This window comes from Phlebotomus papatasi, chromosome 2 (assembly GCF_024763615.1).
Source record: "Phlebotomus papatasi isolate M1 chromosome 2, Ppap_2.1, whole genome shotgun sequence".
Lineage (NCBI taxonomy): Eukaryota > Metazoa > Arthropoda > Insecta > Diptera > Psychodidae > Phlebotomus > Phlebotomus papatasi.
This window is the reverse complement of record NC_077223.1, coordinates 4,686,355-4,706,492: the sequence shown is the minus strand read 5'-3', so window position 1 is coordinate 4,706,492 and position 20,138 is coordinate 4,686,355. Positions and strand designations below refer to the sequence as shown.

General features: G+C 33.5%; 1 protein-coding gene across 4 annotated transcripts in view; it reads left to right on the top strand.

The window, feature by feature from the left end:
- Positions 1 to 20,138, top strand: part of LOC129802221 (adenylate cyclase type 2) — a 99,700-nt gene that overhangs the window by 3,133 nt on the left and 76,429 nt on the right. For 3 of the 4 annotated variants that reach the window (XM_055847875.1, XM_055847874.1, XM_055847877.1), the window contains exon 2: positions 7,823 to 8,096. In XM_055847875.1, coding sequence (XP_055703850.1) covers positions 8,048 to 8,096 — 49 coding nt within the window. In that variant the 5' untranslated portion in view covers positions 7,823 to 8,047. Of the gene's footprint in view, positions 1 to 7,650; positions 8,097 to 20,138 lie in introns of all 4 variants that reach the window. The other variant, XM_055847878.1, reaches the window with a different exon arrangement.

The following is a 20,138-nucleotide window of genomic DNA, read 5'->3' as shown; positions in this document are numbered from 1 at the left end:
TATTGAATTTTGAAATTTTCGATTTGTGGCTTTTTGCCCCAGTCTCCCCTATATTATTAGATAGTTTATCCATTTATTTGATCATTAAGAAATATAGATTTCTTTTGACTTTGTGTCTAGGGAAACCCCTTTAAGTGTAAAGTTTGGTGTTGTGACAACACTTGTTTCCTATAAACCGGTACCTGTCGCATTTTTCTCAGTGTATATGATAAATTCCACCGAGAGTTTTGAATGAAAGTAGAGAGAATTTTAGAGATGAACAAGTTTAAAATTTAACGCTCTATGGATCAGCTAAGAGATTAAGAGTGTGATTTCCAGAGCGAAGGAAAAACATCTCTATTCGCATTTTTTATGCCATTTCACTTTATGAATTAATTTAGACCACAATTAGAAAAAAGTTTTATTCTGTCCAACCACGAAGACGTTTTATTATTATAATGAGATGTTGAAGTCAATCGATTTTTTTTAAAGTGAGGATTTTCCTAAAGTTTCCCAGAGAAACAATCCATATCCGGGAAATTTAATTACACGCCAAGGCTCTGATGCTTTCCACTTTAAGATACTCCCAGAGCATCGAAACTCTGCAAAAAGTCACATCAACATGCCCTGAGTAAATAGAAATTGTCTCTTATCGGCCTTTCACAGAGATGCTAATTCCCACTTGAACTTGCACTACAATACATGATCGCGGGGGTGGAACACAAAAGCACTCAACACGACCCAAATCATCACTTTCGCACCAATGATGGCTTATTAACAATTCATTGGACCACTTCCAACCACCTCTTGTCACTTTATTGCACATAATTTTCACGGAAATATACCCCAAATAGATAAACGTTGCAAGTGAGAGAATTTCGTCTCTTTTTCTTAAACTCTTAAACTCTTTCTGTCTTATCTTGATATTTGCTTAAAGTCATTTATTGTATTTTGCAGAGAGAAATATTTGTTGTTTAGAATCCAAGTTGGGTAACTGCAGTTACTTAAATTGTTTACTTTAATCTCAGTTGTTTAACAAACAAAACGAATGACAATTCTTCTTAACCTAATATTAATGAATGTTCTCTTGGTTCTTCTATATTTAGGGGAAAGGCTCATAATTTTGGACAGTTTCTTATTTTGGACACTTTGAGGATAACATTGGACACTAAAAATAAATTGATTAAAATGATGGATTTTTATTCCAATATTTTATGAATAATGAATTCTATCTAAATATTTGTTCTTTTTGGAAGATTTTGACACTAAATACGTTAAATTTTGAATATGATTTGAGTTGAAATTGCTTTGTTGAAAATTCAGTGTGAGCAATTGCTTACGAGAAATATGACAGAACTTCTTGTTTACATCAGTCTTATTTAGCTGTGGTAAAGTACTAACAAGTACTTCACGAATTCTCGCGAAGTTTCATCTTTTGTGATGACTAGGTTGAACAAATGCCTGGAGAAACAAAGGAGCATCATCTCTACGAAAGAGATGAAAAGCTCTTGAAAAGCTCCCGGAAAGGCCAGAGAATGAGCGAATCCGCACGTACTTGGAGTACCGAAGTCAACTCACTTTAATGAATGATATGGAAAGTTTCCGGGCTTCTGTGACATTCTACGTTTCCCTTACATGAACAGGAAGAGGACTTGGTATGATTGGTTCATGAAATGAAGAACAATGGACATCCTGTTGAGGCGGATTAGCTGTCCAAATTTACAGCCAAGTTGGCCAAATTAATAAACAAGTTGTCCAAAATAAGAGCCAAATTCACCTCTATATATCAATTCATTTTTAGACGTATTAAAACTAATTTTAGTAAAAATAAGACGATAAATAGCTTGCTAAGTTTCTAAACAACCCCTTTGAAAAGAGAGTAATAAAAAAAGTAAATTAGTATTGAAAATATCGCACTTCAAACTTGGAACATCGATGCTTATAAGCAGACTGTCCAAAATTATGAGCCCTTACCCTAGTTGGAAAATTCTCAGACTAGAATAAATCGAAATATTTATAGATAAGTCATGCTGTCAAAACAGAAGAAAAATAAATTAATATTTATTGCTATTTCCATATGCAAATTTTTAAATATACCCCTTCCATGCTTGTCTTAATTACTCTAAAAAAAAAAATAATCCAAGAAAAATTGTACAATGTCTTTAGTTCATCTAACAATAACAAATAAAATATCGAAATAGAATGATAGTCTTTTGAAAGAAATTTATTACATTCATTTATTTTGCAATGGCGGAATTCAATTTGTCCACCAAATGTTTCTATCATCGAAAAATCTCTAATAAAATACTGAAAACTACATACCAAAGTTATGGAAATCGAATAAGAGAAGATGGGGCAGTTTTATGTTGTTCAAATTTACATTTTACAAAATGAATAGTGGTGAAGTTAAAAGTTCTGAGCCTTTTAAGCTTTATTTTAAAATTAATATAGTTAGAATTATTTGAATTCATTCAAATATAGTAAAGTGGGGTAACTGGATCATTTTCCGAATAGTGCTACTTAAACGCTTGTTTTTGGACTGATGAAATTCTTTTTTACTTCTTCTAAATCCATAGAATTATTCACTGTTTCATTCAGAAACAAAATAATATAAATAATAATAAATAATAATATAGGGGAGACTAGGGGCAAAAAGTCACAAATCGAAAATTTCAAAATTCAATATCTTCCAAGATAAAATTAAAATTTTTTCCATAGATAGCCTTCATAGACCTTCTTCATTGTCATACGTTTATTACAAGGGAGTTCATTGACTCATCAACTTCAAATTGATTTCATATTAATAACATACACTGCAAAAAAAGTGTGACGCCCAGGAACGTGTTAGCTTTTAAGCTTCCACTTGGTGTAACAAAAATTCTCACGTTTGGTAATGCCTGAAAATCTTGTAAGCTAAATCGCTACTTTTTTGCTGCTAAACGGGAGAGTGAGAGAAATTCAGTGAGAGCTGAAAGATAAGCTGCGCGAGAAACAGCAGGAAAGGAGTGAAGTGAGAGAGAGAAACAGTTCGGGCTCTCGCGTGCGAGAGAATTTTTCTCACATTGCTGGAATATTCTAGAAGGCTGTGCCCCAGTGCAAAAGCAAATGGCGCAGTAAAAGTAATTCAAGTGCAATTTCTCAGTGAAAAGTGTTTTATAAATGTAAAATTTAGTGGCATATTAAGCTACGAGGACTTGGAAAATAGTGGTGAGTAATTTAAAAGCAAAATATTCAACTTAGATAAGTGAAAAAGCTCTTTTTGGTGCATGATGTTTCACGTTAGAAGTTCCTAAACTTTCAATGAAATTTTCACAACAAAATTGGATTGAGGAAGAGTATTTTATAGACAATGGCATCTTAAATTTGATAGAAATAAAAAAAAAGTTATTACTATCTTCTCCGTTATTAATATTTTTGTTTTCCAAAGCAGTTATTTCTCTGAAAAAAAAAATAGTGATAAACCTAGATTAGCTTATTGCAGGTGAGATTCTTAACGTGAGTCAACTTGGAATGTGACTAAATACTATATATAAAGATAAAGTTGGAAGGACGTAATGCAGTAATTTTAAGAAAAATAGTTAAAATTTTGTATCGAATCCAAAATATCAAGGATTTGAATGCACTGGCAGTAAAATGATATGTGATCATTTTACTGATATGTATATCAGAATGCCCTCTATAATTTTGCTGAATAGATTGATTGATTTGATACAATAAATTGCAATTTTCAACCGATGTATAACTTTTGACGAAAACTGCAAGTTAATATCTTTCTTATTTTATAATTTACTTTTGGCCACCCATATATTCGTAGTAGTGAAACACATTTTAGCAAAAATTGGTGCTGATCGGGGGACAGAAAATTTTAAGAATCTCACCTAAATTCTTTAAGTTCTGTATTATCAAGTTTAAATTTACTTTCGCTTTTTTTATTCTTGATTTTATTTATTTATTGTTCTTATAATTTGTAGTACGCAGTCAACTAACCGAAGAGGATGGATTCGAAAAATTTTAGATTCAGACGGAGTTAGAATCTTGCCGGCAGCATTTCAAGAAGTCAAAACTCCGTATTATATCAAACGTCACGAGGAAGATGCATCTGGAACCGCTGCCAGTGAAAACATTCTCGTGGAAAATCCAAATGTGATGCCTACTCTTATTGCGAAGGTATTAAAATTTTTTGATCAGTTAAATATCCAAATCTTTGCAAAAATATATTTAACTTTAAGTCAAAAACAGTTTTCATCGGTAAAATATTACATTTTGCTCAGTGATAAACCTAAAATTGATCAAAAATTACAAAGTCCGATCAAAATTACAAAGTCATCTCTTTTATTCAAAGACATCTTTTTTATTATCAATTTCCGCAACAATGGTTTTCATTTTGGGACCAAGATCAAGTTCAAAATTTCACACTGTCAAATATTTCCAAGTTCAAGATTTTAATTTAAAAAAAAAAAACTGTTAGTACCTTGATAATTCTAAACATTTCTGAGAAGTTTGGAATTATTTTAGGGAGACAGGAAGTTTGACATATGGTTTATATCTTGACATTTCATTAAAATTTGATAGATTTGACATATTGCTCCTAATGGCCAAGGCACACCTTTCAGATCAGAAAGATTTCACGAAATCAAAATTCACATGTCTTTTTCACGCGTTTTCCATATATCTATTTCATTTTTTTCGCACTCCAAATTCGATTAAGCTAAATTCAATTTGTTGTGATGTTTAAAAGAAGAAGAAGAGTACATAAGAATGAGATAGACTTTTGCAAAGTGTGTAAGAAAGAAAGAGATTCGAATTTCGACTTCTTGAAATTTCCCTGATTTAAAAGGTGTGCCCAAGCCATAAGTTTTTGATTTTGGAATACCAAAATCCTGAAACTAAGTATTTTGTTTTTTTGTCTTATAATTGAGGCCAATATTTTACTTATCACATGAACTAAAATTGTATAATTTGAAATTTAAAAATTGTTTTTTTGCTGACCATTTTTTTGCTAAACAATTGCCCAATTTATTACAGACTAATTAAAACAATTGGCCTCCAAAATGATGCAGAGTAAAAATGAGATCCTGTTTGTTCTTTTGCGTATGCTTAAAATAATATTATTGCTCTCAAAGTTTGTGAATTTAATATTAACTAAGTTGATGTTATTGCTGAACTAATTCAGTCTTTTTAAATGACTTAGACAAAAAATCGAAAGAACCAGTTACGGAATTTAAAAAAATCTCCTTTTACAAGTCAGATAATACTTGTTAGATTTAATTGTACTTTACCAAAATTGACCTCTTCTTTATTCTTTAACATTAGTAATTCTTATTTTTTTACTTTTTAGGAACAAATTTATTTTTTTGGAGCTTTACAAGTACTTTGGAGTTCAAAGAATTGTTCTAATCAACGGTGCTGAGCTTTTGAGAAAAACAAGTTCACGAGAAAGAAAGATGGCAATTTAAATAATTGCTAACCATCTTCTTCTTTAGCGGCCTCAACCCAACAAAGATGACAAAATTGCCTACGCAAAGGCAACCATGGAACTTTTTGTTGTTATTTAGGTTCAAATATTTATTGTTACTAAGGTAATTGTAAATTTAAATTTAATTTAGTGAATAAAACGATTATAATGAAAAATTGAATTTTATTTCCTAAGTGTATATAAATATTGGTTCAAAGTAATGCTAAATTTGTGTACACTTTGAGTACAAAATCACTAACATATTGTAAGCCATAAATTCATATTTTTGTGTGCATTTTGATAGCAAATTTATTAACAAAACGATGCCAAATGAATCTACAGAATGTTGCTAAAAACGCTTACGATTTGTATACAAATTTACCACACCAAGTGGAAGTCCTTTTGGCGCATCCCAAATGTAAGCGAATTCTCTCACAAATTTTTTTGAGTGTAGACGGAGATGGGTATCAAAGGAACTTTAGCGCTCAGACCATTTTACATCACCTAATATTATATTTCAGAATTGAAAAATATTTTTATTCATTAGTATTATTCATTTCTACTGAATAAAACTAAAACAAACAAAAAATCAAAGAATAAATAATTTTTTAGAGTACCAAGTTGGCATATATGCATAAATGCATTTTAAATTTAAATGTAGAGCGGAATAATATTCGATTAAGGATCAAACATATGGATTTGTGAGTGCTTTGGACGCAGTGAAAACAACAATAAAAAAATCTCTTAAGGTCTCTACGCATTGGAAATTTGTGAAAAATTGTATTTTTGAAGGAAATCATAAGCACTGCTATAGGTGAAAACGTCAAAATTCTGTCAAAAAATGCAATTTTTGACAAAAACTGTTCCCAATGTGTAAAGGCCTTTAAAATCTATAACAATTTATCGCAATTAATGAAAGCAATCGCGATTTTCAAGCTATTTCTCCTTTCGTAAAATTAAATGAAATAAAAGTGAAAAGCTAAGATTAACACAGGAGCCCATCAAGCCTAATAAAAAGTGAAGCTATTTTTCGATTTTCCTTGTAAAAATTTTACAGAAATTGCACTGCGAATTAAACAAATTTTCTCGTAGTTCTTGTATTATTTCGGCGAACATTATGAAATATGTATTTTTAGATAGCTTTTAATAAATGATTTCGAAATATGTCAGACAGATAAGTCAATTCTCTTTAGAAAAAAACTTGCCAATAATCTTCAGTTCCTCTATGCAAAAACGTAAGGAAAAATGAAATATCGATAGGCCCCTGATTAACACAACAAAAGATTAGTCATCTATACTTAATGATTGTTATTGATGACAAAGAAAATCGAATTTTAATTTAATTTATATTTAATTAAATTAGATTTATTAATTTTAATTATTTTATTTTATTTTATTTTTTATTATTTTTTTATTGATTTTTAAAATTATATTTATATTTAATTAAATTTGTACAGCCCTAAAATATATGTACAGTTGTACTGGGACATGAAAAAAAACACAAATCATTGTTTCTTGTTTCTGGTGTGTGTCTCGACTAACTATTTTTCTAACTTTAGAGGTAAATGTGCTTCTTTCTTTAGGAGTACCTGCATGAAAAATGAAGCGGAGAAATCTTTACCTTAACCATTTTTCAGTACGCGACTGTTCTTATGCATTTCTGCATAATTGATTTTTCTTTCTGATGGTTGCTGTCACGACTATTTTCCTGTGTCATCATCAAAGCCACCAAACAGTCATGACAGGAACCAACACAAAAAAAGTTGACTATGCAGAAGTACATGATAACAGTCATATACTGAAGAAAATGTTCAAGAGTAAGTTTTTCCCTTTCCATTTTTAATCGTATTATAATCATTATACCTGCAAAGCCGATGATTCAAAAATGTAACATTGAATACCCAGACGCAGATTTTCAATTTTCTTTTGACTAATAAATAGAAACAAATCCCTTTCATCTTTAACATGTTCTACATCCTTCCTCGCGTGGCATAGGCCAATAATACACGCCCGTTAAACGAAAATAATGCAAAATCATTGGGAGCACAAACTCTGAGTAGCTAAAGATGAGATACAGAGAGTATTAATAAATTTTCATAACGTTGCTTTTACAATTCATATCGGTTTAGAGACTTTAGCACTAATAACGATGGCAGCGTCAACGCAATAAATAATTCTATTTTTGCCAGAAGTCAGCACTCTTTTTTTTTCTTCAGCACTGAAAGTGGATCTCTATATCTCATCATAACCCATATTGATAGAGATATTGAATATTGCTCCTTTTCACCCTTAAAAACTCTTCCAACTCTCCCATTTTTTTCTAAATGGAATTGCAATTTATCAGAAAAAAAAACTACATTTCCATATGATGGACATTTTCTATTTTAGAAACATGGAAGTGAAAAGTGTTTTAAATAAATAATCCTGTGTTGATTGTCAGTGAAAATGGATTTGAGGCTATAATGAATGGAAAACAATTTTTGTGAGTGTCGTCACTGGGACGTATCAGAAAAAAATCATATAGTATATGAAAGTGTTGATGGATTTTTCGGTGTAGAATACACCTGAGTGTTTATTAAAATTACATAGCGAAATAGCTACAATTTGAAGAAAATGTCCGACACTTTCAGGGAGGAGGACGAAACATCGGACGTCGTATCCGGTAAGTGATACCCCAACCCTTGTCCCTATTTCACCCTCACAGAAAAGATTAAAAAGCTTCTTTGAGCGAGATTGAAAGGCACTTTGCAAAATCCATCGATATCAATAATAAACAACCCTGGTGCTATGTAGAGAAAAGTTAATTGAAATCTGTGCCGCAAACGATCGAGGACAATGGGACGGTGGGAAAAGTTAAATATCCCAAAGGTGAGGAGGAATTCGTCATCAAATGCAAAAGTGGACAATAGTGTCACTATATTAATAAAAAATCTAAAACGACCTGAATATCTGATAGAAATGTAATAAGTATAACTGGCGTAAAATGATGCAATTGCGATACATACATTGCACTGCTTAAGGGTTTATTCTACTGAAATATTTCATTGTTGTCCTATTTTATGTTTTTGTACTTAAATTGTTGAAGAGTGAGACCGATAACATGTTCATGTGGTAAAGGGGACAGTCTTGGTCATAACACGGAAACAGGATCATTAAGCTCGGTGTTCTGGATCTTATGCTGAAAATAGACACAGGCTGATCCTCGAAAATACTGGAAAAATTTGGCGGTAAAAGATGAGCCCAAACTATCATACACTGATAATGTAGGATCAGGGAGTAGCCTTTCCCGCCCAGCCACTGAGGAAGGCTTGGAGACTGAGCCGAAAGCTTTGGGAAGAATCGTTGTTTTTCTGAGCTGCCCTATATCCCCGACGCTCACCGGTTTCTTCACAATACAAATATTCCATCGGTAATCACATAAGAACTCATGTAATTTGTCCCCCATATATTTGAAATTTTAAATTCGATTTATTAAGGGGTTACGTGGATCACGAAAACTAAAAAAGAACATTTTTTAGCATTTATAAAACAATATTTAATTCACGCTCTTACCGTGGTATCACACTAGAGAATTTCACATGAAAATTTTCATGTGATTCACATCAATTGTTGCTGATATATGCCCTATTGTGCAATTTTCTTCAAGAACTTTTAGAAATCGATTCATTTAGTGATAAAAAAGTAGACTCGAGTCACAAAAATTGGTTTAAATAGATTAAAATAGCATAAATACGATTGATAACTAATGAGCAAATAATGAGCAAAATTTGCTCATTACATTTGCATCTGGTACTACTTTATTGCAGTCATTCGGGTAGTTTCTGCACCACAACTCTCCCACCAGTTTATTAGTGATGAAATTGAAGTAGTGCCAATTTATCGTAAACGAGATGGAGAAAGGGCAAAAGGCATTGAAAAAGATCGGTGGAGAGGATAAGTAAGAAAAAGCTAAACAAAAATGTGTTCGATCTACATTTTATATTCGTTCATAAACTTCTAGGATTTCGTGGTCAAATGAGATGGTGGCGGAATTGATTGAAGCTATACATCAAGAATCCGTCATTTGGGACTACAAAATATGTCGAGAATACAAAAATAGAGGCAGCCGATCTGATGGTTTTCAATCCGTTTGCGACAAATTGAGTCACAAATCACCTTTTTTGTAGATAAGGCCCTACGATTTGAAGATGCTCTTCAAATTCCTCCGAAGTCATCCGGAGAAAATCATTGTCTCCAAAAAAATCTCCACTTGCGATGTTGTCATAAAGATTTTCAACGAAACCATGTGAAGGTCGCGTTAAAAGCCATTCTTTCGCCCACACCCTCCTTCTTTTCGCTTGGCGGGTCCTTTTGCACGACACAAAAGCAGTTTACAGGAGGATAAATTCCTCTTCGTCACTAAAATCACACATTTTCACTCAAACGACTGAAATGCTTCAAAAACAAAAACACTCATCTGACAACCCGTGTGCCATCGTGACATTGAGCAATTCTAGCAATGTGTCCTGACTAAATCAGCGATTTCGAGTGGTTCTAGTAGTTTTAATGAGCAACTTTTCAATGTGAAGTTTTCTAGTGTGATAACACCGTTACGGAGTTATCACACTAGAACATTTCACATTAAAGTTAAAGTGAAAAGTTGCTCATTAAAACTTTTAGAATCACTCGAAATTGTTGATTTAGTCAGGACACATTGCTAGAATTGCTCAATGTCACAATGGCACGCGGGTTGTCAAATGAATGATTTTGTTTTTGAAGCATTTAGCCGTTTTTGTGAACATGAGTAATTTCAGTGAAGAAGATGAAGTTCTCCTGTACGCTACTTTTATGTCGTGCAAAAGGACCCGCTAAGCGAAAAGAAGGAGGATGTGGGTGAGTGATTGGCTTCTAACACCATCTTCACATGGCGGTTTTGTTGAAAATCTCTATGACAACATCGCAAGTGACGATTTTTTGGACGTAATAATCTTCTCCGGATGACTTCGGAGGAATTTAAAGAGCTGCTTCAAATCGTATTGCCTTATTTACAAAAGAAGACTACGAAAATGACGGAGCCAATATCACTCAAATCCCGACTTATGTGTGAGTTCTGGCGATTGGTGACTCAATTTGTCGCAAACGGACTGAAAGCCATCAGATCGGTTGCCTCTATTATTGTATTCCCGGCATTTTGTAGTCCCAAATGACGGATTCCTGATGCACAAGCCTCAATCAATTTGGCCACCTTCTCATTTGACCACGAAATCCTAGAAGTTTATGAAGGAATATATAAAATGTAGATCGAACACATTTTTGATAAGTTTTTTTCTAACTTATCTTCTTGACCGATCTCTTTTAATGTTTTTGTCCTATCTCTATCTCGTTTGCGATAAATAATAGTAGGTATTGGAACTACTTTTTATAACAATTTAATCACGAATAAACTGGTGTGAATATTGTTTCGCAGAAACCACCCGAATAACTGCAATAAAGTGTTACCCGATGAAAATTTAATGAGCAAATTTTGCTCATTATTTTGCTCATTAATTATTGATCGTATTAACCCATTTTAATCTATTTAAAGCAATTTTTGTGACCCGAGTCCAATTTCTTATCACTGAATGAATCAATTTCTAAAAGCTCTAGACAAAAATTGCGCATTAGGACACATATCAGCTACAATTAATATGAATCACATTAAAATTTTAATGTGAAATTCTCTAGTGTGATACCACGGTTATAAGCATACGAAAAAACAACACTTAAAATCTTAAAAATTCAGTCGTGGGGTCTGCTTTTTGGAGAAGGTTTTTGAAAAAAAAACCATATGTTTTCTCAAAAAGGTTATTTTTAGATTTTTTAAATTAATTTATTAATATATTGAAAAAATAAAAAAAAAACCTGATGTTGTTTAATGTTTTGACTCACGTAACCCCTTAAAATTAAGGGCAAAATCAGATTGACAGTAAAATGCTCACCGTATTTCGTTAATTTACGCATTTTCATTACAATTCTTACGCAAATTCTCAATTAATGTGTTACATTATCTCATACTCGGTGGCATTAGATAAAAATAATATAGGAAAATTGAAGAAATAAAACGAAAATACGTTAAACGGTAAGCAAAAAAACTGTACGAAAAATGGAGCAAAAAATCCTACTCCTATATACAGTGCCCGCTCTCTAATCCGGATCGCCGTAATCCGGACGAGTTATCGACGGTTACCTTTAAAATCATTTTGAGGTTACGTATGCATGTGTGTTCAGCAATGAGAATGAATTATCCTGTGAAGTTTTTGTTCAATAAATTAAGTATAATAGCATAGAATTCTCTAATTTTGTCCTTTTAAAGTTCTTTAAAACTTTTATTCTAATTCTCGGAAAAAAACCTTGTATTATGTTTTCAAGACGTTGAACAAATTTAAAAAATCCATCCGGATTACGAAGCGGACATCTGTCAAATTGTCTTCCAATCATCCGGATTACGAAGCGGGCACTGTATAAGAAATTCTGTAAATTTACAGTCTTTCAGATAGTCCTTGTATTTGAGACTGGGGCAGAATTAGCCAACAAATGATTTTTTTCTGCTTATAATTTATGAGAAACTAGGAGTTTAAAGGAGTTAATTATTTTAAATAAAGAATAGTTTCTTCAATATTCCTAAATAAATATAACACCAACTGTGCAATTCTATCGCTGACTAAATTTGCCCGGATATCCCGTATAGAGTTTTGCGCGGTGTTGCGCGGTGTACACTTTCTCCCAATCATTGTTTCCCTTTGATAGCATTTCTTACTGAAGGGCAATAAATGATAAACAGAAAAGGTGGGACGACAAAAGAGAGCACAATCAATTTAATAATTTGTCAAATTGCACGATTTTCAGACACTCGTGAGTCATGGTAAAAATTTATTAAATTGGAATTTCCTTTCAATTTCTTGTTCCAATTTTGCTCCTCAATTGAACAAACAATGCAAATGATGGATGCTCTCTGTTGAGCATCAGCCATCAGATAAACTCAATCAGAAATGATTTCTGTGAAAAAGCTTGACGTGAGCAATTATCTCACTCATCGACATATTTATTCAATCTTTCTGCAAGAGTAACATCTTGAACACATTTTGAGACTGAGGAAAGGGAATCTCCGGGGGGTTTTCCACGCTGAACGACTTGTTGTCACAGTGACGATGGTTATTTGAATGGAAAAGCATTTGGCGTTTTTCTTCACTTCTTTTTTAGTTACACAAAATTCTTTTTTTCTTGCTGCGTTTAGAGCCTCAACTTCAGCACCAAATAATCCCACAAGATATACAATTCAGTAGTTTGTTTAATTTATTTCAACCAAATAAATATTTACACAAGAGTCCAACACTCACAATTCAAACTCGAGAAAAGTTTCATCAATCCACTTGTTGGGTGAATTTGCTGACAATCCACTTGTGTAAAAAAAATATATAATACTGTATTTGTGATGTTTGGTTCTGAACAAAGAATTTCCCACCCATACAATTCTTTTTCCGCCTCAACACGGAAAATTATGTCTTCCCCAAGAGCTTAACACGTGCCACTAGGACAAGATTACTAAAAGTGCCACAATCATTCATAATAAATGGACTTGCGATGGGCATAACAATTCAATATATTAACGTGGAAATTAGTGCGGTTGAAGGTTCATTTCACAAAATGACATAATCAAATAATGGTAGCTCGGAAAAGGACTACTTTACCTTCAGGACTAAACTAGTATTTGTGGTCTCATTAGAACCTCTGTGTACCCAACTCGTGAGAGGGCAAACATGAGAGCTTTGCGTGTCAACCCTTTTTAGTTACTGAAAGAAAAAAAAATGTTACAAGTTAACTAAGGGGAGGATATGATGGCAAAAGTTGTCACAGGAAGTGATGTTAAACTACATGATTGTCTTTTAGATATTGACTATAATTTACTTTGTTTAATGAAGTATGTTACTGTACATTTAATTAAAATTTTCTCAAATTTAGGGGAATGTGGGCATGGTTGGCACAGAGTGAACCTTCAAACGATGCGAATTTTCTCTCTGTTTCCAAAGAGCTGGCTTACCATTTCTTATCTCGTCTTGTGAGGTTAATAATCAACTATCGTATGGGTAAGATGTGCCGACCTAGCTCTTTGCAAACAAAGAGAAAATTCGCATCGTTTGAAGGTTCACTCTGTGCGAACCATGCCTACATTCCCCTATATCATTGGAGACACTTTATTTGGGAAATGATTAAAGACATTAATCATTGTTAACTAACTTTGCTGAATTTAATAATATTTGCCTATCTTTCGGTGCACGGAATCTCTTCCATAGGCTTATTTTCGAAATATTTTCGAAAACCACAGTACCTTGGAATAACTTGATAATTAGCCAACTCAAACGGAAAAGTAAAGTAAAAGCTTGAGTAAAAGGCAGGGAAAAGCAGGTCTTCTTAAAATTTTCACGCTAACCATATTAAATTATCTTAGGACTTTTAGTTCAATTTCTGTTAATTAATCACTCCATTCTTCAATTTTTCAATGTTTCGAAATAAAATTGATAGTCTGATAGACTGTGTATTTTAGCCGAGACACCTTTAGGGAATTATAAATGATGGGTTAGAAGTTTTTTAGACCAGAGCGAAATAAGGAGGACCCTTCAATAAATTTCCCTCAAAAAGCTTAGAATAATTTTAAAAATTCAAATAAAAACATTGATAAAACACTCACCCTCTCATTTAGAAGAAATAAAATGGAAAATCTGTAGAACTTTCTATTTTAGTCAAGTCGCAATTGGGGAGATTATAACAGGAAGATCCTTATCTATAAAACAAAATACAATATTGTCCGAAATTCAAAGGTGAGCAATTGGTTGAAATCATAAATACAACCGCTGAAGGTTTAGAAAACTTAGAATTATAATACTAGGTCCTCCACTAAGTTTTAGCTCTGGCTTATAAGAGTGTTAGTGAAACATGTAGTCAGCATACGTATCTCGAGTTGTTGTATTAAAGATTAGTCATTTTCTAACAATAACCATTCACAATACTGACCGATGTCGCAACTAAAGAAAAAGTATTCTAACAGTTTTGTGTCGAACAAAACAACATTTGTGGGTAGTTGAGAGTTCTACTTGATTTCTTTAACCTTAAAAACATCAACTACAGCACATCGTTTGCTTAAAGAGACCTGATACTGATGGTGTGATACTTCGGCGATAAAACGGGATCCAGAAGGCCCGAAGTACTTCTGGTTCATTCAGGAATATAGTCCATTGCTGGTTGAACCATTGAAGCTTAATGGCACAGCAATTGTGAACTATGCCAAGTCCTAGAAGCCAAGATAGCAAATATAAACCATCAAGAAAAAACATAGAAAATTGGTTAAAGTGCTTCAGAAGTGGCGATCTCGACGTCAAGGGCAAAAAGACCAAAAACAATTAATGGCGCCGATCTGAAACAGTTGTTGGATAAAGATGACAAGATTTATTATTCGAAAGCAATAAACGTAGCCCGCCCACAAGGATATTTTCAAGTCTTTTGAAAAAAAAAAAAACAAAAAGGAAGGAAAAACGGTGCCGCATGAACTGACCGAAAGAGAGACAAAAATTCAAAAATCCACTTTCGAAATTTTGCGTTTGGGGTATGAAAAAAAGTTTCCGACATCAAATTGACACAAAATGATGAGAAATGGATATGGTGAGAGTGTCCCAAACACAAAAACATCAAAATCGACAAAACATCAAAATCGAAAGAAAAGCTAAATCGCTTAAGGAAGTAAACTATGCTCAGCGTTTGGTAGAACCAACCGGGAATCATGCATAATGAGCTATTCAAATCAGGTGAAACTGGCAATGAGCATCGTTAAGAACATGAACTAATTAATTTGAACTATGCATTACTGAAAACATGGGCGGAATAGGACTAGAAATACAAATGAGTGATATTGCAACACGGAAGCTTTCCATGTTATTGGACTTTTTGATTCAGAAGTTTCAAAACGCTGAATTGGGATGTGCTACCACCCCCGGTGTAATCTCCATACCTAACCCTTTCGATTATCTGTTGTTCTGATCGATGTTGAATGGCATACCTGACAATTTTGAAAATTTCCGAAAGCCAAAATCCCTAATGTTCAAAATCCTGAAAGGCATGAAATTATATGGTGGAAAATGTTTAGAATAATTTTCCAAGACACAGAAGATTTCCCTTTGCCTCCAGAAAGCGCGGGTACAATCGCGGGATTAGCTATGACACTTTTAAGAATTCGGGATTTTGGCTTTCGGGATTTTGGCTTTCGGAATTTTGACTTTCTGGATTTTGACCGGGACCCCAATGCATTAGGCATTACCTTTTCATCCATTCACTACTGGACTAATTCTATACGGCTGCTGAAAAATCAGCAGCTGCCGAGTTTCGAACCCAAGACCTCAGTCATAGAACCACTACTCTACCAACTGATCCACTGAGGCTCCCTAAGTTTTTAATTTTCTTCCAAATTTTCAATTTAGTTTTCTAACATCAGATGAATATATTATGAAAACTCTTGTCCACTGAAAAGTGTTTTTTTTTTCAAAAAAGTTCTCCAAAAATCAGATTCCAACGACTGAACCTTTGAAATTTTAAAATGAAAATTTCTGAAAATGTAGTTAAAATGCTGTACCTCTATAAGCTTAAGAGATCGAATTAAATATATTTATTTCATATGTTGAAAAAAATATGTCAAGAAATATACTGTTTTTTTTAATCTGCATGACCCACATAACCCCTTAAATTAATCAGATTCTCTTTTTCTTCAGAAACACTAAAAACGCTTTAGGGGAAGTGCTCATAATTTTGGACAGTCTGCATATAAGCATCGATATCCTAAGTTTGAAGTGCGATATTTTCAATACTAATTGACTTTTTTTGTTACTCTCTTTTCAGAAGGATTGTTTAGAAACTTGGCAAGCTATTTATCATATCATTTTTACTAAAATTAGTTTTAATACGTTTAAAAATGAATTGATATGTAGAGGTGAATTTGACTCTTATTTTGGACAACTTGGTTATTAATTTTTACAACTTGTCTGTAAATTTGGACAAATAATCCGCCTCAACAGGATGCCCATTGTTCTTCATTTTATGAACCAATCTTACCAAGTCCTCTTCCTGGTCATGTAAGGGAAACGTGGAATGTCACAAGAAGCCCGGAAACTTTCCATATCATTCATTAAAGTGAGTTGACTTCGGTACTCCAAGTACGTGCGGATTCGCTCATTCCCTGCCCTTTCCGGGAGCCTTTCAAGGCATTTCTCACTGCATCTCTTTCGTAGAGATGATGCTCCTTTGTTTGTCCAGGCATTTGTCCAACCTAGTCATCACAAAAGCTAAAACTTTACGAAATTTCGTGAGAAAAACACCTGTCCAAAATAAGAATAATCACCTCACTGGTGAATGTCTTAAAAAATTTCCCATTTTTCACACGAAAAATATAATTCACAAGGCAAATCTCACTTCAGGTCAAATGTACAAATCATCAGTAACGTGAATCAACACAATATTCAATGAATATTCAATAATATCACTCAAAAACAGCGAACAAACTTTGTTAGTACTTCACCAAAACTAAATAAGACTGAAGTAAGCCACGAAGTTCTGTCATATTTCTCGTAAGCAATTGCTCACACTGAATTTTCAACAAAGCAATTTCAACTCAAATCATATTCAAATTTTAACGTATTTAGTGTTAAAATCTTCCAAAAAGAACAAATATTTAGATAGAATTCATTGTTCATCAAATATTGGAATAAAAATCCATCATTTTAATCAATTTATTTTTAGTGTCCAATGTTATCCTCAAAGTGTCCAAAATAAGAAACTGGACAAAATTATGAGCATTTCCCCTAATCTCCTTAATAAAATAAACATATTGCTCCTAACTTTTTCCAATCTACGACTACTCTCGGATGATCTCTTCAAAATTTTGTAGACTACACAGATTTAGAAACTTTTTCAGGCTAGAGTTTCTGACAAGTCAGATTGATTCGTATATTTCTATCTAATGAATGGTTAACATATACCCATCTCTTTCTCTACTGTTCTTTCCTTTTGCCGCCAGATGTCACTACTTTAGTCCAAAAAATGTCTTAATTCAGGACTTAATTAAGTACTGATTATGGACATATAATACATATGCACTACTCGAGCCTTTTATTAAAGGTATGCACTATGCCTTCGATTCCGAAAAATAATAATTGACCGAATTCAACTTTTTACTATAGAAATATACATCAATACTATCATTATTTTGAAGTATTTTTATTTTTATACTACCATTATTTTGAAAATGTACCTAGTGATACATATTCATAAAGGGGTTTCGGAAAACCTATTAGAATTAATATCTCTAACCATTTGATCTATAAACCAGTAAATAGACAAGCACCGTAAACGTAACTTTCCTCAGATTTTCATATGTACAATGCCCGCTCTCTAATCCGAATCGGTGTAATCCGGACGAGTTCTCGACACGGTTACATATAAGATAATTTTGAGGTTATTTATACATGTCTGTACACCAATGAAAATGAAATATCTTGTAAAGTTTTTGTTTAATAAATGAAGTATATTAGCGTAGAATTCTCTATTTATGTCTTTTTAATTTTCTTTAAAACTTTTATACTAATTTTACAAAACAAAATCTCGTATTATATTTTCGAGACGTTGAACAAATTAAAAAATTCCATCCGGATTGACAAAGCGGGCACTGTATATGATTATGTCAAAGCGGTCAAAAGGAAACCGCCCATGTCAATTTTAGGTGGCAAAAAGTGCCTAAATGGCCATAAGGGTACACAACATCCTGATAAATAAAATATAATCCGGAAATGTTCCCAACACTGAAAACTACAAGTAAATAAACTGTATAAATACAGCTGTAAAGTAACATCATTGATCTTCGGAAAAGCAGAAGCTTTTAGTTTTTACCCATTCACATTTCCAAGCACTCATACCCTTTCCATCCAAACACAACATAATAGTGAATTTTCATTGAGGAAGTTTCTTCGACATTGTGTCACCTGTTGTACCCCAAAAGCGGATATAAATAAAGTCCCCGTGATATCAATGAAAATGACAATTTTCCAGCCTGATTGTCATCAGCACTACCACCATGGCATTTGTGGCTGGAGTATAATCGATAGAATATGGAAGGGTTGCTTAATTGGTGACTCATATAGACCATTTCACATCTCCGATCTTGTGGCTCCAATTTGTGGGTCGAATTTGCCTTTTGACCATCCCCTTCTTCATCATACACCCCTCTCTCAACAGCATTATTACACGCTATCAATTTCGACCTGATGGATTTCCTCTAGAGAAAATTTCTCTTCCAAAAGGAAGAAGTTGAGAAAACCACAAAGCACCCTTGAGGGTTCAGTTCAAATAGATTTCTCCGCAAGAGATGTTGTTCTCAAGACAGGTATAAATTACAGGATGGTTAGGAGTGATTAAATGTATTAGCATTGTCTATAAGATGTGATATAAATTGTTTATAAGTTACAAATTACAAATTAAATAAATTGTGCTATTATCGCATCTTAGCAATAAAAGCTGAAGTTTGATCCCTTTTAAATTCTAAAACGGTCTGCGTCTGTAGTTACGGGTACTACGAGGGTTAAACCGTATGAATATTCTTCATCAGGTCAATTTTATTAAAGGTATATGCGAAAAAATTATTAAGTATTTCCATTCCATACTGCTATCTCAGAATGACAACTTTTCAGGAGAGCCATTTGAAGTTGACGATTTCCTATGCTGCATGTGTATTTTTTTCGAAAAAATGGAATATCTCGTTAGTAGATCTCGGTCCCAGGAATAGCATATCTCTCGGAGTAATAAAAGGTTAAGTCGACATATCATAGTATGGAATGGAGCCATTGATTTGTATTAAGATTATAATAATAGTAATAATTCTGGCACAACATTCCATATAGGAATTAGGCCTTCCCGTAAGGGGATTACTAAACATTAGACATGCATTATTATTTATAATTATACGGGATGAGGTTGTGGAATTAAGTGCAGTGAAGCTCACTCGATGCAATTCGAACACCTTTAACTCCAGAAAAATTTCTGGTGACCTAAAGGGGATTCAAACCCGGGACAATAGTATCATAGAGCGAGTGCTCTATCACTTGACCCGTTGAGTGCCCTATATTAAGATCATAACGGCCATAAATTGAAACAAGAGAGTAATTTCCCCTCTCGTGAAGAGTACCGCAATGAAGTGTAGAGAGAGGGGATCAATCTTGGTTCGATCGCGCGAATGGGAGCCCGGTTATCACAGGGTCCAGGGTATGAATTCTGAGATGCGTGAGTTTTTCACGTGAGAAACTCACGGTGTTTAGATCGTTTCCTGTAAGCATTTGGTGAAGCTTTCACAAAAACTGTCACGTGAAACACTTACAGTATCTAAGAATTCACTTGAAAGTTTTTACGAAAGCTTAACAAAATGTTTACTAAAGGCGGTCTCAAAGCCATGAATTTCTCACGTGAAAAACTCACCATCTTAGAATTCATACCCAGGACAACACCTCGGAGTCTGAGTTCCTCCATGGTAGATACCAATACTTAGTCGACGTGGACCATCTCCGAGTTTTTGACGAAGTCAATCAACGGATCTACTTGGCCATTGTCCCTTCATCTGGACAACAAGTCTAGCTAATTCCTCCTAGGAAGAGAGACGAGA